This window comes from Liolophura sinensis, chromosome 1, assembly GCF_032854445.1.
Source record: "Liolophura sinensis isolate JHLJ2023 chromosome 1, CUHK_Ljap_v2, whole genome shotgun sequence".
Lineage (NCBI taxonomy): Eukaryota > Metazoa > Mollusca > Polyplacophora > Chitonida > Chitonidae > Liolophura > Liolophura sinensis.
The window spans coordinates 60,159,828-60,182,196 of NC_088295.1; the positions used below are offsets into that span (position 1 = coordinate 60,159,828).

General features: G+C 39.0%; 2 protein-coding genes across 4 annotated transcripts in view; one reads left to right on the top strand and one right to left on the bottom strand.

Moving 5' to 3' along the window:
• The first annotated feature begins 1,100 nt into the window (after positions 1–1,100).
• Positions 1,101–13,013, top strand: LOC135482396 (recQ-mediated genome instability protein 1-like). Of its 3 annotated transcripts, none has more exons than XM_064762360.1 (12): positions 1,102–1,589; positions 2,686–2,796; positions 3,300–3,419; positions 4,501–4,634; positions 4,968–5,188; positions 6,644–6,720; positions 7,113–7,938; positions 8,406–8,491; positions 8,983–9,096; positions 9,560–9,601; positions 10,892–10,933; positions 11,886–13,013. In XM_064762360.1, the coding sequence occupies exons 1-12, from the start codon at positions 1,404–1,406 to the stop codon at positions 12,048–12,050; spliced, it is 2,124 nt and encodes a 707-aa protein (XP_064618430.1). In that variant the 5' UTR covers positions 1,102–1,403; the 3' UTR covers positions 12,051–13,013. The 3 variants fall into 3 exon arrangements, with proteins under 3 accessions (XP_064618432.1, XP_064618430.1, XP_064618431.1); XM_064762361.1 differs by having other exon boundaries at positions 6,647–6,720; XM_064762362.1 differs by lacking the exons at positions 9,560–9,601; positions 10,892–10,933 and having other exon boundaries at positions 1,101–1,589.
• A 4,313-nt stretch (positions 13,014–17,326) lies between these two features.
• Positions 17,327–22,369, bottom strand: part of LOC135477833 (afadin-like) — an 84,297-nt gene continuing 79,254 nt past the window's right edge. The window contains exons 23-26 of the mRNA XM_064758041.1: positions 21,743–21,864; positions 21,074–21,188; positions 20,200–20,313; positions 17,327–19,288 (exon numbers count right to left, since the gene is read on the bottom strand). Of these exons, the coding sequence (XP_064614111.1) occupies positions 18,287–19,288; positions 20,200–20,313; positions 21,074–21,188; positions 21,743–21,864 (1,353 nt within the window). The 3' untranslated portion in view covers positions 17,327–18,286. The remainder of the gene's footprint in view (positions 19,289–20,199; positions 20,314–21,073; positions 21,189–21,742; positions 21,865–22,369) is intronic.

The window sequence follows — 22,369 nt, forward strand, 5'->3', positions numbered from 1 at the left end:
GCATAGTGCAAATATGAAAGAGCGAAGCGTAGTCATCAAAGACTAGTGAATGACCATCTAATATCAGACGGATGAATGCACTGGAAACTATAACTTTTGGTCTACTGTGTTTGTATACGGTGTAGATCTGACTTGATACAGGCATATTAATTGCCATTGCTATGGTAACTGGCGAAAACTTCCCACTACACTCCACAACAGCTACATGCGTGGAGGAAATCACCCTCACCTCACCACCATAGATTTGGTACAGGCCACAGTAAATGTTAATTAAGATAGACTGAAATTCAGGTGCTAAGGCAACTTGGTGACAGTTCATCACTAGTCTGAAATTCAGATGGCATTCTGTACTGTTTATTTTTCGGTGATGTGGGTTGTTCCCATCAGCTAGTGCTTCAGAGTGAAAAGCTACTTTCACAGGCTGGCATTGTGTAACAGCCATTGGGGAAATGACAGGCTCGGTCTGAACCAATTCCGAACTATAAAAACACAGAGAGTCATACTGTGGATGCTTTTTCCATGAATGAAAATAAAGCTAGCCCTTGATTGATGAGATTGCTTACTGGGATGGTTGGGATCCCAAATATGAGTTTAAAATAGGAGCTTTATAAGGTAATCTGCCAGGCATGCTTAGTGCATAATTTAGTTTTACACTTGTCTATGCATGTGAAAACCTTGCTCCATGGTCATGTATAAAGTAAAATGTTTTTGGGATATATGCTAAGAAAGTCAAATAAAGAAATAATTAAGCTTACTGGGGACTCATTTTCAACATATGTACTACAGCTGTGTATAATTCAGAATACTACATGAACGTGTGGCTTTTCTTTGGTTTATGTACGTTGTAAATAAGAAGAAAACTTCTTCGTTTTTTTTTTGTTCATTTTTGCTCTCACCTTCTAGGATTATTTGATCTATGTTGTAGGTTTGTTAAAAGTAAGGCAGGATGATTGGGTTCACACAGGTAAAATCATGTCTTCAAGGGAGACAAATCCGAGTTCCTGATGACTGGCTGGAAGCTTGCTTGGAATGGTTACAGGAGGAGAATCAGGCAACACAGTTTATTTATTATACATGTAGTAGTATTTAACCAACAGCAGTTTGAAAAGTTTAGTGATGTACTGAAATCATTAGGTTTTATCTACACTTGTGTTAAATATATTGGTATGCTTCTTTTTTGTGGATGTCTGATTTACTTTAGTTTGGGGGCAGAATGTAGGAAAAATGGAGTTTTCAAAACTTTCGCAACAGTTAACCTCAACAGACTTTATGAACAAAAGCATCAGTAACTTGAGACCTCATTGACGTTTCCTGGTGAGCTAATATTGAATTTCTTGTGATGAACACTTAGTGTGTTCATAAATAGTTTAATAAACCTTGTAAAGTTTTCACTGTTCTCTGTCATGAAAATAGATTCTCATGTAACGATACTTGTCATCCAGGGGGCACCACTGACCACTGATCAGCTGACAGGTATGGTGTATGAGCAATTTTTGTCTGCGGACCTCCGTGAACTTCAGATGGGATGTCTGCCTCCTCAGCTGGCGCACGAGACTAAATTCATGTTACAGGGGGTTTTCTGCCTTCAGGTTAGTATTTCTGAAGATGTATTTTAATACAACAATATAAAGGTGAAATCAGTTTTTAGTTTTTATTTTTCAGGTAAGCTGTCACCAAAACATCCAAGAACAAACTAGAACTGAAAATCTGCCTTCCTATTTTCCCAATTTTTAGGTTTTATGTATTTCTGTTTTTCAAGGGTTTCCCTTCATGTAAATATGTCTTCAGCAGGAAAAAATGCTGGGACATTTTCCACAGATTAGATGATTTAAAAAAAAAGACATTTATTCTGCCCATGTGTAAATCAGTCATTTAAAATTGTGTGGCTTAAAGTACAGAGGGTATACTTGTCTACCTATATCTAGGCTGCCTTAGGTGGACAAAATGCTCTCAGCAGCTGTCGGGCCCATGGCCTAAGAGGTTGTGTGTTGGAATCCAGCATTCGGGCCCATGGCCTAAGAGGTTGTGTGTTTCAACCCAGCTTTCGGGCCCATGGTCTAAGAGGTCATGTGTTTAAATCCAGCTTTAAGTAATGCGTTTTGTTCTGGGGAAGGTTGGAGGTTTACTCCGGGGACACGGCTTTCCTCGACTCATAAACATAACTATAGTCAAATAAGTGAAATATTAATTAAATAAGTTAAAATACCAATCAGTCAATAAATCCTAAGACACATGAGCTTCTTTTTGAATAACGGCTTGGGCTATTTAAATGGTCTTACTTTCGATGAAGACCACTTGTCTTCCACAAAATTTGTCATTAACTTGACATCAGTTGGCTGTTTCCATGCCTGTGTCAATATAAGAAATGAGACGTTAGAGCAGGGAAACAGGGCTGGATGGCTTGGTGTCAATATAATGTGACTTGGTGGTGTGCCATGTTTGGTGCCTTCGGCATGATACATGCATGTCAGTGGCAGCATCACTTTTACGGCATAGGCTCACCCTGCCACAAGAAAACAAACATATATACAGTATATGCCTGCAGGAAAATGTAAGTGAAGTTGTACAAAAACGACAAAGCTAGATACCAAAGAACTTAAGAAAAAAACAGTTGTATTGGACGTAGAAAAGAGTAGAAAAAGAAGGTACATGCGCATGTATGTTCATGACTTCTGGTTTATTTAGGTGGATTCACTTTTGGATGTCAGTCAGCCATATTATGGTCAGCTTCAAAAGGTCCAGGGGACAGAAAACGCCAATGTACATGTCACAGCCACTCAGCCAACACAGCCAGCAGTAAGTTGAAAATGAGTTGTCTTCCTCATGGAATGCATTGGATTTCCTGAATAAATGAGGGACATATTTTTAACTTACAATCTGCTGTATTTCGTCTAAAGTTTCATATGTAAAATGCACTTCGTAAAGCACATAAAGGTCTTAAAATGACATGTTTGATACCAAAATGTGTTCATTCTGGTAAGAAAATTCTTAACAAATAAAAATGTGAAAGTGGCCCATTTAAGGTGGATGAATTATTCAGAATCATGCAAAATGTGTTACAGTACTTAATACTTGTGCTACACTATAGTCTCAGTTTCTTCATTCAAACTTTTGTGTTATAGATTTATCTTCAAGACTATTTTCATGGTGCAAAAGCAAGTATATGAACCTTGACTTTGTCATGCTTGTAAGCTTCCAAATAAGAATTACCTTGAATTTTTTGGTGGTAGCATTCTTCTTAGTTTTCTACCTGGTAGTTTATTTTCACATCCTTGTGCTGTGACTTGTTGTCGATTCAGCCTGAGATGAAGGCAGGTAGGATGCTGATGTTGAAGCTGACAGATGGTGTAACGGATGTACAGGGGATAGAGTATCAACCCATCCCAGCCCTCCACAAAAACCTACTCCCAGGATGTAAGGTGAATCTACAATCTACAATACAATTATTGTGTGTGTTAAAAACTGACATCTTGTACTCTTTTAACTACATATGTTCTCCATCACTCTGTGGAAGGACATAGTTGTTGTTGGGTTGGTGTTTTTCTTAATCTTGAAATGCAGATGTGTTGCAGCTTGTCCATTGGTCCTTTTGAATTGTTATGTTTTTCATGTGAAAATTACCTTATTAGTGAATGTGAACTGTACAGTGAAGATGATCGGTTGTCTTGAATAGTTATAAATAATTTCTTTAAGGTGGGTAGGGGACTGAACCAAAAGCTCAGTAGATGAGTTTCTCCTGTCTAAGGTGCATTTAAGCACATACAGTACCAGAAGTTTAAAGATCCATACTGGTTTTAATATCACTGTGTACACTGTGTGGATGTAATGTGATGATTATTTTGAAATCTTGATGGGGTCTCTGTGGCCTAGAGTTTAGCATGCTAGCACAGCACAATGACCCAGAAGCCTATCACCAATGCGATTTCTGTGAGTTCAGGTCTAGCTCATGCTGGCTTCCTCTCCAGTTGTACGTGGGAAGGCCTGCCAGGAACCTGCAGGTGATCGTTGGTTTCCCCTGGGTTCTACTTGGTTTCCTCCCACAATAATGGTGGCCACTATTGTATAAGTGAAATATTCTGCGTGAAATTGATCTCATATCAAATATATAAATAAACAAGTAAATCTTGACATTTATGTAAAATATTCATAAGTGCTATCTTCTCCATTTATACCCAAAGTGGAGCATTTATGTTTTTTTCTCATTAGCAAGGTTTTGTCCCAAGTGTCAAACCCAAACATATATTATTGGTAATCTCCAAAAAACCTGCTTGATTGTCACTCAGTTTCAGGGCAGAGGTGATGTACATGTATATGGGTCTTCTTAGGGTCAGGTATTTCTTGAGTATGTGGATGGTCATGGCTGGTGTTGTGGTAAACCAGTGAATATATCAGACATTAGGATTGTTGTGATGCGACTATAGTAATGATATAAAGCAGTGTTAAACCCAGATCTTTCTTAAAATTGTTCTGTGTTATTATTTGATGATTTTCTATGTACAGGTGCGGATCAAGGGGAGATTACTGTGTCGAAAAGGTGTTCTCTTCTTGAAATCTGAAAATGTGGAGATACTGGGAGGTGAGGTGGACTCTCTTGTGGAGAGCAATACACAGGACAGACTGCTGCAGAATGCACTGTGAGTGGTTTCGTGAAGAAACTATGCTGGCAAATATTTGAAAACTTGTGTGGTAAAATTTTGTCTTTAGAGATAAATCTTTACAGTGAATTGTCATAAATTTATTCGATCTGCAGAAATAAATGAATGACAGCGACTTCACGGCTCAAAGAGGAACTGTAGATTATATATTTAATGTGATAGGCCATAGATAACTGAAGGAGAAATTAATGAAATGGCTGAGATAAAATTTGATAGAATTTGTAATCTATGAAATATTGCTCATATGAAATATACTATCAAACAATAATTTTTTATTGAGATATTCTTATTTTTATTTATTTATGTTTTCAGAGCATCCATTGGCCAATCCTCCACAGAAGATCATCATATGGAGTTTAATAATACACAGATAACTCATCCAACAAACAGCACTGCTGGGCCTAACACTGGGAGGCAGGGGGAGACAACTGGAGGCCTCCTGAGGGGAAACGGGAGTGGATTACAGAGTAACTCATCTGCAGGAAGGCCACCATCAAATAGAATACATAATAGTGGGAGCTATAATACAGCAGGTAATTAGGCAGCTCAAAGCTTTAAAATAAATGCAATTTTGTGTGAACAAACTCTTCAGAGTGCAGCCCTGTCAGACATTGACATCAAATGATAAAATTGGTTGATTGTTGTTTCTCACTGTACTTAAGTATATTCCACTTACTGGTACATGGCAGAGGCCAGCAGCATAGGTGGATGAGACTGGAGGGCCAGAAGCAGACCATAGACTTATGTTAAATAACTGGAATAACATTCTGAATTGTGATGCACAGATATTCTCCTGCAGAGCAAGCCCAGTGTGTATCATCTAGTGCCACATTGGTGTGAAGCATGTGATCTCTATCATTGAGTGCCACATGGGTGGGAAGCATGTGATCTTTATCATTGAGTGCCACATGGGTGGGAAGCATGTGATCTCTATCATTGAGTGCCACAGTGGTGGGAAGCATGTGATCTCTATCATCGAGTGCCACATGGGTGGGAAGCATGTGATCTCTATCATCGAGTGCCACATGGCTGGGAAGCATGTGGCCTCTATCATTGAGTGCCACATGGGTGGGAAGCATGTGATCTTTATCATTGAGTGCCACATGGGTGGGAAGCATGTGATCTCTATCATTGAGTGCCACAGTGGTGGGAAGCATGTGATATCTATCATCGAGTGCCACATGGGTGGGAAGCATGTGATCTTTATCATTGAGTGCCACATGGGTGGGAAGCATGTGATCTTTATCATTGAGTGCCACAGTGGTGGGAAGCATGTGATCTCTATCATCGAGTGCCACATGGGTGGGAAGCATGTGATCTCTATCATGGAGTGCCACATGGGTGGGAAGCATGTGATCTTTATCATTGAGTGCCACATGGGTGGGAAGCATGTGATCTCTGTCATCGAGTGCCACATGGGTGGGAAGCATGTGATCTCTATTATTGAGTGCCACATTGGTGGGAAGCATGTGATCTCTAGCGACCTTCATGTAGGACCACTTGAACGCAAACACAAACGAGCTGTTGACCGCTTATTGCCACCAAGGTCATGAGAACACTCAAGGCAGAATTCCCTGCCATAGACTTGGGATTGAACCAATACCTTGGTATTGTTTTGAAAATGAAATGTGCTTCAGTATAAGACTTGAAAGACTTGTAAATTGAACAGTCAATCTTATCTTTTTATAGAGGTTATTACTTCAAATTTTTCTCACTTTCTTGAATTTTGCCACTTCATTCTCATACATGTGACTTGCGCAAATACTTCTGATGGCATTGCGTGTGTTTGTTCACTTATATGTATTCTGATGAGGGTTTGTCAAATTTTAGGTTCTTACAATCTTCAATAGAACATTCACATATCTTTTACTGTGCTCCTCCAAGGAAAGATTAAAACATATTAAATTAATCGACATTGTGCCAACTCTCAGAAGTTATGGACAGAGCAAACAAGCAATAATTAATTAATTATTTCTTTTACATTTCAGCAGATGAAATGGATGATGATGATGATGACTTCTTGGCATCCCTTGGAACATCAGATCTAGCTGCTTTGGATGAAAATGTGAGAAATTCGGTCAACATTATGGTCTTAAGTATTTGTTTGGCAAATTTCAGTTCATCATTTTACAGATAAATAGGAACATTATCCCACCTTCCTGTAGTTTTGTCAAGATGTGTGTTTTAACATTTCATTATCGGGCAGGTTGAGGTGTAATGCTGCCATAAAATAATCTCCACTTACATGACAGAAGTTAGGTTTATGGGTGAGAGAAACTGGAGTGTTCTTATTAAACCACTGCCCTTTTGCAAACAGCAAGAGCTAGATTTGAACATGCGATGTAAATACAAGTTCTTCCAAATGTGACATTCTTTTACAAGTCGTGTAGACATTAGCCGTCAACTGAATTGTTCAAGACGTGTTCAAAACTCGATGTCAACGTATCTTTTTACCAGTGTGATGATGACATGAAAGATGTAAACCTTGGGCAAAGGCTGAGGCCTGAGAATAAGCTGTCGTCAACCTCCAGCCATGTAAGCAGATTGCAGAAAGATCCTGAGCAATATCCTACACCCATTGGTCTGACCAAGCCAATGGCTTGTGTAAATGGGATAAGGCAGCCACTCACAGCTCAGCTTAGATCAGAGGAATCAAAAGAAACTTCAATGACCAGACCGTCACAGCTTGGGCAGCCAGGAAAGACAGGCAATCAGAACATATCTCCAAGCCACATGACAAGGGTTACCTCATGTCAGATGTCAAATCAAAGGTCAGACAGTAAGTCAATGGACACCATGGAATCTGAGATTCAAATGGAGCTCGAAAACTTAGCCGACCTCATGGATGACGACTTTCCCATGGATGATGATGATGACTTTGATGACAGCTCAGTGTTTCACCCAACAATTCCGAAACGATCAAAACCATCCAAATCAAATGTTATCAAGAGTGAATGTAAAACTTCCACAGATCCACCATGTCCTGCAAAAAGTTTGAATACTCTTGGGAAACAGAACAGTCTAAGCAATTCCATAACTGACAATGACCCACATGCATTATGTAAACCTGGAGATACCTTCAGACAAAGCATCATTTCACCTAGTGCTAGCACTGTCACATCTGGTGGAGATGGCACTTCTTCTAAGCAGTGTGGTGACAGATCTAACACGGGCACAGGACTACCCAGCTTTTCATTTCCAGACTTTTCCAAGTTGACCAAACCTGATGATATCATCAGCCACATCAGAAGTGTTGCCGGCAATGTTCAGATGACAAGTATGGGTAGGTTATTAATGGTCTCACAGCTTTTGGGGAAGAGGTCTGCTTTTTTGTCGCTTTGAGTTTATAAGTAAGACAAAGTATTGATGCAAAAATATCAGCCAGGTCTGTTCGCATGTAACCGTTCAGAACTCACGAGTCACATGATTTTACAAAGTCTTTCACAAAGTGCATATAGCGTTACTACCATGGCAACCAGTGCTGTAGATGAAATCTGGAGGTACTATAGTTGTGGTAGTGACATTGACGTAGCACTACATGGGTTTTGTGGATCGGGCCCGTTACCTTTATAAGCACTTCTTTTTGTATAAAGAATTACACTATTTGCATGTTTTTCTTCCTTAAACTTTATTCCACAATGTGTGGATAACTTAACACGAAAACTTTTTGTGTTGCCCTTTGTTGTGACATTTGTTGAAATTGTTATGGTAAGGTGTGTGAACAGTTCCTACAAACATTTTGTGTTACAGATGCATCGGATGACGACCCTTTTACATATCTCTCTAAGGTGGAATCCATGTTACAATCAAGGAGACCCTTTTGCATCAAGGTCAAGGTAACTTGTTACATTAATGCTGTGTGTAATTCTTTACCTCATGCTGTCTTCCTCTCTGGGCACTCATTGGACGGTCTTCCAGCAACTTGCAGCTGGCCATGGGTTTCCCCAGGGCTCTGTCTAATTTCATCCTATCATAGCGCTGACTGCTGTGGTATAAGTGAAATATTCTTGAGTACAGCGTAAAACTTCCAATAAAATAAATAAATTAAAGCTGTTATCAAACAGTGTTGCCAGGGCCCACGCTACTAATTTTTTACCACTTTTGATATTCTGGTATATATAAAGTTCGTGAAAATGGGGAAAAAAGTGAAAAAGGATTTGCAGGAATAATCTAGATTTGATCCAGAGGCAGCTAAATACAGTGTCCAGTGAGGCTTAAAATATAGGGGGTAAAATATTCTGAAATAAATCATGAAACCCCAATCAAATCAAATCAAATCAAATCAAATTAAAAAGCAACAAATATAACCTAAATTTAAATTTTGCAGGCATATGTGGGCACATTACTGAGTCGTTTGGAAAGCGGTAAGGGAAAGGGCTGGACTCTTACCTGTAGACTTAATGATGGTACAGCTACACTTGATGTGGATATCACTGACCAGGTAAGTAATATAGGTTGATACTGGGTTAAGCTCTGCCCGATTTCTTCCCACCATAATACTGGCCGTGGTCGTATAGGTGAAATGTTCTTGAGTACAGCATAGAACACCAGTCAATTAAGTAAATAAATGAATAAATACTGGGTTAAGGCTGGAATCATACTTTTACTCAACTCATCTCAACTCGCCTTTTTTCTCAGATTCTAAGCTCTTCTGCTTGCTAAGTAGTGACGCAACTCGACTGGAATTGTGATCCAGTCGTTATATGTGTGTTGGTTCAATATTGTTGTATTAAGCTTTCGTGTATGCCAAGCTAAACAATATTATTTCTGTATGTTATGCTGTTAAACATAAACAAAAAGTGGAATTCCAAATAACATATCTGTTATCAGTACATTTTTCTTCCTCTGTGCTTAAAATGTCATTAAAAATTTGTTAGCAATATATATATTTTTTTTTTTGGCAGGCTCTTACAAAAATGATTGGTTTTTCTGTTCAAGATAGTTTGGTGAGTGAACATGCATGTACATGTCTTTATTAATTTGTGTGCGGGAAAATTTGCAAACAAATATTTGAAAAGTCATGATGTATGAATTAATTGTTCCAGCATGATAAATGCAGGTGCATGCGATAACAGCTAAAACCATTAAGCATAGTATCTTAAAAAGCACTGGGGGCCTCCGTGGCTCAGTCGGTTAAAGCGCTAGCGCAGCGTAATGACCCAGGAGTCTCTCACCAATGCGGTCGCTGTGAGTTCAAGTCCAGCTCATGCTGGCTTCCTCTCCGGCCGTACGTGAGAAGGTCTGCCAGCAACCTGCGGATGGTCGTGGGTTTCCTCCGGGCTCTGCCCGGTTTCCACCCACCATAATGCTGGCCGCCGTCGTATAAGTGAAATATTCTTGAGTACGGCGTAAAACACCAATCAAAAAAAAAAAAAAATAAATAAAAAGCACTGTATGTAGAACTCAGGGTTTGCATGTGTGTACATTTAAAGCTGAATAGCATGGTGGGATGTTCCATCATTGATGCTGTGTGGATATTAATTACCATACATTACAAAATACAGCCTCTTTGTATATCAGAATGAGTTTTGAAGTAATGTTAATGGTAATGTTAATGGTGGTATCTAAAAGAGTACTGTATGTATTGAGCTCAGATCTTGAGTACATGCAAAGGGAGGTAACACGATGGACACGTACCATCATTGATGTCCTGCATGTGTGTTTAACGGGAATTTAGAGTTTGAACTCTTGTTGCCAAAGGTTAAAAAAAAGGTACTTGTCTAACTTCTGTTGACAGTAATTAACCGATCACTTGTCTAACCGTGTTTCAAAGGCACAAATAATATGTCTTTCCTGCAAGAACTTCTTGTGTTCACGGACGTTCACGTCTTCTATTTTGGCCATCGTTGGACCTCACTAAACAACTTTTTTAAGGTGCCCATGCTATAGAAATGTAATCGAAAAACATGTAGTTGCCTAACATATTTGACAGGGTGCAGAAGGACATTTTTTTTTAAAGGAAGTCAAACTTGAAACTCTCTTACTCACTTGACACACTGTAAATTACAAAATTCTTGACCCACACATCTTGTTATTAAAGGTAAATGTTTAAAAGTACTTCATATATTGAGCTGAAGTTTTGCATCCAATTCTTGCTAACAGTTCTCTGCTTTTGTCTTAGGCTTACATGTATAAAAAAAAATCGTAAATAATATACATATGTGTGACAGTTGAAATAAATTTGTAAAGACAAACTTAAGGAATAAATAAAAAATCTCTCGGATTTTCTATTACAGGCTTTGAAAAGGGAAGAAAGAGGGAAATCTGATCTTTGGGAGGTACTTATTCAGGTTCTGTTCTATGTAACACTGAGGACTGGTACATGGTAATAACAACCATGTTAAAGAGAAAGGAAAACGTGAATGCTGCAGGTTTCTTTAGGGTTTGAATGTATATACCTATAGTTTGAACTATCAAGGGTGAAATCTGGACTGTCTAACATTTATTTTGTTAATTGACAAGTATTTTATGCAACATAAAACCCCATGTTTGGAGGTGAAATTTAACAAAGAAAAAACCCTCAGACATGTGCTCTGTATATGAGGGAGTCACTACCTTTTTTATTTATTTATTGGTGTTTTATGCCATTCTCCAGAATATTTCCTTTATACGACATGGCCAGCATTATGGTTGGAAGAAACCGGGCACTACCCGGGGGATACCATCCACAGGTCAAAATGATAGATAAAATTTGTAATTCTGTATTCAGTGTGATAGATGACATGTGGAATTCTGTATTCAAAGTAATAGATGAAATCAAGAATTATGTATACAAAATGATAGATGAATTCTGGAATTCTGTATTCAAAATGATAGATGAAATCTGGAAGTCTGTATTCAAAATGATAGATGAAATCTGGAATTCCGTGTTCAAAATGATAGATGAATTCTGGAATTCTGTATTCAAAGTAATAGATGAAATCAGGAATTATGTATACAAAATGATAGATGAATTCTGGAATTCTGTATTCAAAATGATAGATGAAATCTGGAAGTCTGTATTCAAAATGATAGATGAAATCTGGAATTCCGTGTTCAAAATGATAAATGAAATCTGGAATTCTGTATTCAAAATGATTATTGTGGGAAGACATTCAGCAGAGATATGACCATCCATAGTTTGCAGGCAGACCTTCCCATGTATATCAGCAGAGGCAAATAGCATGAGCTGTATTTCAGAATAAGATATGGAAATAATTGTTTGTCATGGAATTGATTTCTGATTTTCAGAGGATCAATAACTGCCAGTTAAAGGTGATCAACACCTCGTCCATTTTCAAAGTGGAGTATCAGCCAACATCTGCCAGAGCACAGGTCACAGAAATCACACCAGTGACATGCGAACACATAGAGAAACTCTACGCCAGAGTCTGCCTTCAGATGTCTGTCAGTTAACACAGACATCTTCAGATTTGAAGAATATGGACATACTAAGTGACATAACATGTATATAAGCATTGCACCAGGTGCCTGTGGTATAGTGGGATAACTTACTAGCACAGCACAATCATTTAGGAACCTCTCACCAAAGCGATTCCTGAGAGTTGAAGTCCAGCTTCCTCTCCAGTTCTTTGCGGGAAGGTTTTCCAGCAACCTGCACTGTATAAAAACGAAATGTTCTAAATTGCATTCATTTTCTGGAAATGCTTCTGTTTTAGGGGAACATTTTGTGTCAGAAAATGATAAATAAAGGAGATGTAGAGTGTGCTCTCAGATATCTGGCAGATAACAAGAAGCTTTGTTCAATGTCTACATGCATATAGCAGTTTGCAGTTGACCTACTTCACAGCTGCATGTTTGTAAGGTAGTGTCTTATTGTTGCGTGATGCAGGAATGTAAAAGTTTACTGTACATTTATTATGACGTCAGAGCTCTGATTGGAACGTTATGGAACAAATGATTCTTTTTCAACGTCATGGAGTCTGAGTGTAAAATGTCAAAAATGTAAAAACACAAGCGATATTTGTAATCTCTATGAAGTAACACTTTTATGATTGAAGGAAATTCTGATAGTTCACCTCTGCATAAATCATAAAAGCAAATCTAACAAGTAAACAAACTCAAATTCTTTTATTTGTAGAGATGAACACTATGAACTGATGTAACTAGGGAGGTAAACGTACCCGCCGGTGTCTTGCATGACACACTTGATGTTGTTTGAAAGGTCATTTCTATTTAATATGTATACACATGGCCCACAACTGACAGCAGGGTAGAATGTTTAATATTGCCACCTTTTGCATGAGGTTGTCAGGGTAAAGTTATATTTCGTAGAAAATGCTATCCATATCACAGGAAACTAGAATAGACACATTTTGTCAGTTCATGTTCGCCGGGGGAAAAAAAATGACTTTTTATAAAGCCTTCTCAAGATTGGATGTCTTCATTTTTCTTTGCAATAAATAATTTTATCATTGCATTATTCTATTCATTTGTTTATCACCAAACTCAGTAATTTTCCACTTTAATGATAGCAGTTACCCAGCTTTATAATGAAGGATCCTGGAATGACAAGGGTAAACCAAGCACCAAGTTACTGATTTATTAAATTTTTTTCATAAGTGTTTTACACCATACTCCAGAATATTTCACTTATATACTACTGGAATAAAGTAACTGTGCATCATCTGCACTTATGCCATGCTCTAATGAATTAAGATAAGAATATGATATTTGGTATTCTGTTTAATCACTGTTTAACTGTTGACAGGATAATCTCGAAATCTTTATGATTTGACACTAGGCATCATGATACGCCCTCGAAGAGATGTGGTGTCAAAAGTCAGTTCACAAACTCAATATCGTGTGTGTCCACCACTGGCGCTGATGCAGGCTTGACAACGACGACGCATAGACGACACTAAGCGAGTGAAGAAAGCTTGGGGAATGTTGTTCCATGTCTGAAGCAACATTTGTCCCAAATCAGCTAACGTCAATGGCTGATTCGGGCCCTGACGTAATCGCCGTTCCATTTCATCCCATGCGTGCTCGATAGGGGACAGGTCAGGAGAAACTGCTGGCCAAGGGAGTACCGGAATGTTGTGCTGTCTCAAGAAATCCGTCACAACACGAGCGACATGTGGACGGGCATTATCTTGCTGAAGTGTGATGTTACGTCCATGTCCTTGAATGAACGCTTGCACATGAGGCAGAATGATCTCGTCCCTGTATCGCAGGCCTGTCAGATTGCCATTCACAATGACAAGTTGGGTCCGCCCATGAGATGTGATGCCTCCCCATACCATAACGCTGCCGCCACCAAACGCTCGACGTTGAACAACGCACGCGTCAGCATACTGTTCACCAGGACGTCTGTACACCCTTGCCCTGCCATCTGAGCCGTCCAGATGAAATCTCGACTCGTCAGTGAACAGAACACCATCCCAATCTTGTCTCCTGTACCGTAGATGTTGTCTGCACCAGACAAGACGTGCCTGTCGGTGACGTTGAAGCAAAATCGGACGTATGGCAGGACGTCTGGGCCGGATGTTGCGCTCCCGCAGTCGGTTCCGTACAGTCCTGGAACTGATTGGGCGTAAGTCAGGAATGGTCCGAGCAGTCAAACTGGAACTCTGGAATCGATTCCTTAGATGGGTCAGCCGAATATGGTTGTCTTGCTGACGTGACGTCACACGTGGATGGCCGGACCGGGGCAAATCTCTCGTGTTCCCATTCTGTTGAAAACGTCGCCATAGAGAGGATATCGTGTTTCGATGGACACCAAAATGTCTGGCAACTTCATTCTGGGCCATTCCAGTCTCCGGCATACCCACGGCGCGGAGACGCTGATTTTCTGTAAGCCGTGGCATGTTGTACGCACAATTTATGTTGAAGTTAACGTGTTTTCCACAACATTTAGAGGCTAAAGAATAATCAACAGTTCTTCAATTTTCGAAATCAGGTGTGTGAACTTCATGTGTCAAACATCATGCAGGATGTGAGTCATGTCATTATACACGAAGTGCACGTGCCACGCGCGATACGTGACATGACATTTCATGAAAAATGCTTGGCTAAATGTTTATTGACGGTTAGGTTTATAACTTTTCAAACATCTTTTGTTTTGTCCCATTTTCTGTGATGCACAGTTACTTTTTTCCATTAGTATATGATGGGGGCCAGCATTATGGCGGGAGGCAATCAGACAGAGTTGGAGGGAAACAAGTTACTGATACGAGACGTATATATGCATACCATATGTATACGTATACATGATCTTCCACGAAAGGTACACGATTGTTGGAAAACAGGTGTCTTATCTACTCAGTCATGGATCTCAAGAGAGGACACGACCTACAGTGAGTTTTTACATGCACAGTTACATGCAACTCTTTCTGTACATCTGCATGTAGCTTTATACACAGGTCAGTATAACACAATGATAAGTTATTTAAAAACTATAGCAATTCACTCAGAACTTTCGTTTTCTTTCAGTTGACCTGAATTTATTGGTTTACTTGTTTGGACAGTTTCACGCTGTAGCCAAGAATGGGCCTTTTATTAGATAGTGGTCAGGGTGGGAGAATCCATTAAGACCTGGGATGAATGACTGATTACAGCCTACACCACCTGGACAATATGGCATCCATATCATGGTCAAACCATGCTTAAACCAGGAGACAGTAAACGGTTTTTGATTTTATTATTTCTTTGATTAGCATTGAATATTTCACTTATGCGACACCGGCCAGCATTTATGGTGGGAGGAAAACGTGCAGAGACCGGGTGGAAACCCACGGCCATCTGCCAGATGACCAGGATGCTATTTCACGCGAAAAATTCTTTCTACGAAAACGACTACTGTCCTGAAGAGGAGACATACATGTATTAACCTTGAACATGTACTTCAGAATGTCGGACCACAGGGTAAGTTTATTTCATTGTTGTATGATGCCATACTTGAGATGTTTTCATTGTACATTAGCGTTGTCTGTTATAGGATAGAGGAAACTAGAATGCCCAGGATAAACCACTCCCCTTAGGCAAGTCAATGATAGACTTTCCCATGTGTGTCATAGAGAGTTGCATACTAGTGGAAATCTGCCCAAACAGCTCAACATACCACGCAAAGGCTCCCAAAAATTAACCTCGAGAAAATGCGAAAATTGTCCAATAATACGTTCAAATTTAAATTTAGTATACATTGTACAATATCCCAGGAAATTACAATCCTGAATTCCAGATATATATTTGTGCCCCACAAACAATGTGAGTGTGACAAGTTCTGTCCAAGAAAACATCAAAGCACAGTCTGTTTCTATGAATAAGACATGATAAATGTTAATTTATTGCTTTAATGTAATTGTATGTGTACAAAGGACTGACAATAATACAAGTTATATCCGCTCTGAAGACTGGTAAGCCTATATATTTTCCCCTTCCCTCCAGTGAACTGAGAAGGCAAGTATGGGAGACCTTCACACGGGGACTCCAAACTACCTCAACAATTCAAACAGTAAAGTATAAAAATAGAGCCAATAGCACTGGCTATAGACACGGAACAGTTTTATCACATCCTTATCATGATTCATCAGTTCAACTGAAGGCTTCAAGGGCAGGTGTATGTCAGGCACATATGACAACTGATAAAAACAATCTGACAGCACATCTGTCCATAGGCAGAGAGTAATATTTGATAAACAAAATCTGGTGTACAAAATTGTGCAAAAATGGCAATATCAAATATGATAGCAGATGCTATGTTAAAAACTAGATCACGTAAATGGATATGTATAAATGATAAAGCCTTTTTTCTTGATATGAATGGGAGAGAGAAGAACACTGACAAATAGCTGACATGATATTTTCAGAAATGTTGAATTGTGAAGTAAACAATGGAATGACTTCCATGGCAACTATGATAGATAAAATAACTGTACATAGATCAAATGTTAACCAGTAAGAAAACAGTTTTGTTCTAGAGATTTCTTTAATATAATGCCATCTTATCGTCACACAAATTATGTTTCAAGAGTAAGGTGGAATGTGTTTCTAGGAGAACATATTGAACTGTTATGATCAATTTGATAACCAATCAGTACTTCAAGATTACATATTCTGCACAACCGACGAAAGTAGCTAAAATAAAAAAAAAATAAAAAATAAAAAAAAAAGATGTTAATAAAATATGCAAAATGTGATAAAGATGGTGGATGTATTCTTAATTCTGTACACATTTATACAAAGCAAATGACTCCAGCCAATATACAATTACCAGAACTTTTCATATGTAAATAACAACCATACATTCCATTTGTAACAACAACTTGTAGTCAATGTCTAATTCCTCGGATGATTTCGAGAACAAACAAGAGGGAAGAATGGAAATTTCTGCGTGGTCCAGATGTATATAAACTTAAAATGAACAGTTTGAAGAGAATCAAATGTACTTGTACCTGTCTTGGATAAAAATCCAGAAAGACAACTGCCACGGGAGCACATTAAGAATGATGTAACTTATAGTTTGGAGGACATTTTAAGTTGATAACATGCCTAATTTTAAACTTGTTTTAAATTTGTAACATCTATATAAGAGTTATATTTTCTGGGGGTATGCGATTGGGTGGCACTTTCTAATAATCTCTATTTCAAATACTTATTTTGAAATTCTCACGATAATTACCTAACAATCATATATACAACCTGTATGCCAAACGAAAAAAAAAAAAAAAAAAAAAAAAGATATGCAATATAACACTTGAAAACTATATTTGTTGTGTGGAGAAGTGAAACATTGGTTAGATTTGAAATCAGGTGTTTTCTATACAGGCATGCAAAAACAAATCAGAAATAAAACAAAATCCTAATGAACAAAGACATCAAAATTAGCACATTCACCTTGCGTGTTTTCACAGTGGTAATCAAAGTCAACCAATTTTATTTAAAATAAAAAAAAATAAAAACAAGAACACAAAATTAAAAAAAAAAAAGAAATAACCACTAAAGGTGTGCAGTTCATATGTATTCTACAGATGTAACCCCTAATATTGAAATATTATGCTGAGGTTTTGTAATGCGCATAATGCATATCTTAAAATGTGGCTCTGCTAAAATAGCTTAACATCTGTTCCAAAATTAACAAATTTACGAACTATATCCAAAACAGATCAGTTGAATTTTTAATGCTGTGAACAACCTGGATTTGCAGATGTAATACATGTAACTGTGATATTGTAGCAAATAATGGCAGTTCAAAAGTAATTTACACAAGGACAAAAAACATCACAGTTCTGAATGTGGTAGGCACAACTGAAAAAAAAAAAAAAAAAAAAGGCACAAGACTTGAAATAATCCTGTCGAAAGGTTCCCCAATCTAGTTTCCATGAAAATGGTACAAATGCTTGAAATGCCACCTTAAACTGGAACTAATGCTTTGAGCAAATTCCAATGTCGCATGTATCTATCCGGGCCAACACAAGCCTGCCTTGGATAGGCATCATTAACACAGTGGTGTAGTGTGTGGTCAAAGTCTTAATATGCTGGTTAGATTATGTGGATTCGATATGTACACAGCACACAGTAGCCGTCCACCATGTTCCCAGGGAAACCATATACACTATGTTACCATAGCAAAAGGCCACACTGCCAAGACTGGCCTGGAAGAAAATGGTAAAAAGTCTCAAGGCACACACCTATTGACCGTTCTGCATTTGAGATTCAATGGACCTCTGTACACGTGAGGCCTTGGGTTTTTCTGTTGGGGTATTCTCACCAGCTTCTTTAGCGAAAAACTTCATTTTGTCTCTGAATGACATACGTTCAGTGCCTGAGCCTTTAAGAGGCTGTTGTGCCTTCTTGGCCTGAATGCGCGATCGCGGGTCACGGTACACTTCCTGGGCACCCACTACCCCCGGGGTGTCTGTCACTCTATAGGACACGTTTGCAGCACTAGTCTGTTGAGGTGGAGTCTGGAACACATCATTGGGGCCCACTGCGGAGTTTGGGGGCCCCCCATAGGAGTAGCGACTGTCATTGGGAGACTGGGGCTCCTGAGAGGAAGTGGAAGAAGACCGATAAGAGGAGTAAGAAGGATGCTGACTGTGGTCATCTTCACTACTCACGCTATACGTGTTAATCTGCGTCTCTAGCCCAAATGACACGGACTTCTTAGGCCCGCCCGGACCGCCACTACCATCTAGATTGTTCCTCATGGCGGGTCTGTACGCAGAACTGTTCATGTAGTTTGTTTGGTCAGTGGGCGGCCCATCTGGCTGACGTATCGATGGCTGCTGGTGATGATGGTGATGCTGCTGGACATACTCGTAGGAAGACTTGCGTTCTGGAGGCGGTGGAGCGTTTAGCATTCCGCGCTCATACGGCAAATCCATGTGGTTGTTTTGTTGCTGGGCAAGATGTGGAGGTTGCTGATACGAGTAGTTGGGCTGTGGTGCCTGGTAACTATGGAACTGGTTGTTGTTGTTGTAAGGCGGGTGGTACGGGGTGGGCTGAGAAAGTGCATCTAGTCTTTTCCTCTCCTCTTTGACGCGTATTTCGCGCTGCTGCTCCTGGCGTTCCCGCTCCAACTGCTCCTGTCTCTGCCTTGCCAGCTCCTCCTCCTGTTTCCGCGCCTGGGCACGAAGCGCCGCCTCCTCAGCATCACGCGCTTCCTGCATCTCTCGCATCTGTTCTCTCTCCTGAAACAAAGAATACATGTAACATTTTGTCCAATAAAATTATCAAGAGAAAACCATCTTTTGCAACAGATTACCTGAAATGGACTGGGAACACTTTCAAAAAATTCCATGCATCCAATTTCTCATAAGGTTTTTCTTACATGATGTTTATGTTAAACTATCAGACAGTGATTTATAAGAAACTTCCGAAAAATCCATTTACAAAGTTTTATGGAGTTCACACTTCATAAGAATGATAAGCAATATGTTCAAAATTATGGTCAAATGCAATAGAAACAACAACAACAGACTGATATTTACAGGCCATTACGGAAATAGTAAATATCGAAATGTGTACAACAATCAAATAAGATGAAACAGTAACATGTCACTCATTGTTGCTCCCACTGTCCATCAAAATACTTCAGTCAGTACAAAAACTCTGCAATTTGCTGATACAATTCACTTTTCATTTCAGTGGTGTATGGACGAATTATATGATAGTGGCCGGGTGGAGACCATAATGCCCACAGCAAACCACTAACCACTACTCCATCTGACACAAGAGCTGGATTTCCACCAATGCCTTCACTGATGAGAGACAGATGGGCTGAAGCATGAACAACACTTCACCAGACTCAGTCAGTATTTAGCCACACAGCCAGTCCAGGGTATGGCTTTAAATTGAAATGTGATCATTAAATGCAGCTTACTCTCCTTGCGATTCTACGTGATTCTATCAATTCTACACTCTGAGGGAAGACACCTGGTTTTCTGATATGACTGAAAAATACTAGTTAAGGAATGTCCAAGAAAAATACCTTGACAAGCGAGTACACATGGCTTGGACTGTGATGGAAACTAACCCACAACATCAAACACAATCTGTTTACTACCCATCCCTTACGCAGGCTAAATTTCTTGATCCTTACCATTTCTCGTTTCTTCTTGAGTTCCTCCATCTTGCGCTGCCGAGCCTTTTCTTCTTCCTGCATTAACAGTCGCTTGTTCTCTTCAAACTCTCTCCTTTGTCGCTCACGCATATCCTGTAAGAGCAGATTGTGTTACTTACAAATTCAGGTTTCAACTCAAGGGAGATAGCTCTGATATAACCCAATAGAGCTGAGTTATCTTCCCTTTAACAACATCCCGATGTCATCCACTTCTGACTAGGTTGTAACCGTACTGTTTCTCATTTGACTTACAATAAAAACATTGCAGGACTAGATTCGTTTCTACAGCAACAAATCTGCTCAGCTTCTGATCACGTGGTACACAAATTCTTCTACAGCAACCAAGCAAAAGTTTGGAGTAAGAAAATACTAGATGGACACAAATAGGTATTTTAAAGGCTCAGGATTACAACCAACAAATGATGTTAATACCACAATCTCCACTTTGTACATGCTGTTAATGATGATTTCAACTTTATTCATGTGAATTTGTCACAATAAACAAGTTGAAGACTCGTTTGAACTGTTCAGCTCCTCTAACCCTGGAATACAGAAGCAGGTGACCAGAGGCCCGCTCTGCAAAAGCTGTCATCACAGTGACATATCTCTTCACTGTTTATTGTCATGAAAGTTGCACCAGATGCAGTTTGCAAATGACTTTTAAAACAAACCCTTTGGTCCACTTTCACTTTGAAAATCAATTTTCAGAAACTTATTTCACAAATTGTGTCGCCTATAGGGTGCTATAACTTAGACGTCTAAGACAGTTTTGAAGTTTTGTGAAAGTGGCCCTGGATCACCAATCCCCAGAGTGAAGTCATTAGTATGTTTTGTTTTCTAATCAAATTCTTACCCTCTGGCGCTGTAAGTATTCTTCCTGTTTCTTTTCTTTCAACTCTTGTCTTTTTTGTTGGCGAATTCGTTGCTCTTCCCTTTCCTTTTCAAACATTTCTAATTTTCTTTGCAACCTGGAAAGAAAATGACGTAAATATTCCTGAATCCAGTTATCTTACCAATGTTAACATACATGTAAACATTATTTCATCCCCCTGTTTTCAAGGTCATTCTTTTATTTGCGACACACATATGCTCTATGACGTTGTTTTGGGGATGGTGAACAGTAAATAATTTTGCCTTAAAACTTGTCCTTTTCGAGGAAACTAAATGTCACAAAAAGTTACCAGTGTTGCTTTGATGCATTTTTCCAGTAGAATGTCACCCTTCCTTCCAAACCAACTTCAAAACAAGTTTTTAAGATCAACAGAACTCCCAGAATCAGGTAAAATGTGCAACTTGATCATGGGCAAAATTTTAGGTTCACAGTGAGGGCATTTTTTGAAAAATATGCACGCGTCACAGCTTGTCACAGTTCAGTGTTTGGTCATTTGTTATTGTTCTGAGACTTCTACATGTACACAGAGTAGTAAAAAAATCAGATCCGGTTTTTCTTGATATCTTATGAAATTCGGTATCGTTTTTTTATTGAAAGTTTCTACTTTCCAGTATCTACATCACAGCTTACCTTTCCATTCTATCCTTTTCTCGCTCATATTCATCGTAGCGATGCCGATGGTGCATCTCCTCCAGACGCAACTTCGTCTTCAGCAAATCATCTTGCACTTTTTGTATTAACTGTTCCCTTTCCTGCAAATGTCACAAAATATAAGTTTATACTAGAGCCCTAAGTCAAGATTAGTTGACTTTTCCTACCCCATATTCAAGGACTTTTGGAACTAAGTAACTGTTTATTCCAGGGCTTATCGAGGTCTACATAGTACCTAATTTCTCAAATACAAACAGCTAGAATGAGACTTACTGCATACTTCCTTCATATGAATCTTTTTCTACGGGTTATTAGCTTATCTACTTATATATTATTTCTTACATATTCCTTTGGGAACTGGTGTTTTAGATTGTTCTGGAAAAGCTTCTTGTGATCATAGACTTGGAAAAGCCCCTTTATCTTTTTTGGAGTGGTCAGAACGTCAGAACTTGACACTTTGACTACGCATCAGTCGTACACTAAACAACAAGTTGCTGATCTACTCACCAGTAAAAACAAGCCACTCACCACTAACGACAAGCCACTCACCTGTAACGACAAGCCACTCACCACTAACAACAAGCCACTCACCACTAACGACAAGCC

What these genes read in the sequence shown, in the direction of transcription:
- LOC135482396 (XM_064762360.1), top strand. Translation starts at nt 1,404, where the DNA reads ATGAAAATAGATTCTCATGTAACGATACTTGTCATCCAGGGGGCACCA. An exon ending in AGGGGGTTTTCTGCCTTCAG is followed by an intron (nt 1,590 to 2,685) that starts GTTAGTATTTCT and finishes TGGTTTATTTAG; the next exon opens with GTGGATTCACTTTTGGATGT. An exon ending in TTTCTGTTCAAGATAGTTTG is followed by an intron (nt 9,602 to 10,891) that starts GTGAGTGAACAT and finishes TTTCTATTACAG; the next exon opens with GCTTTGAAAAGGGAAGAAAG.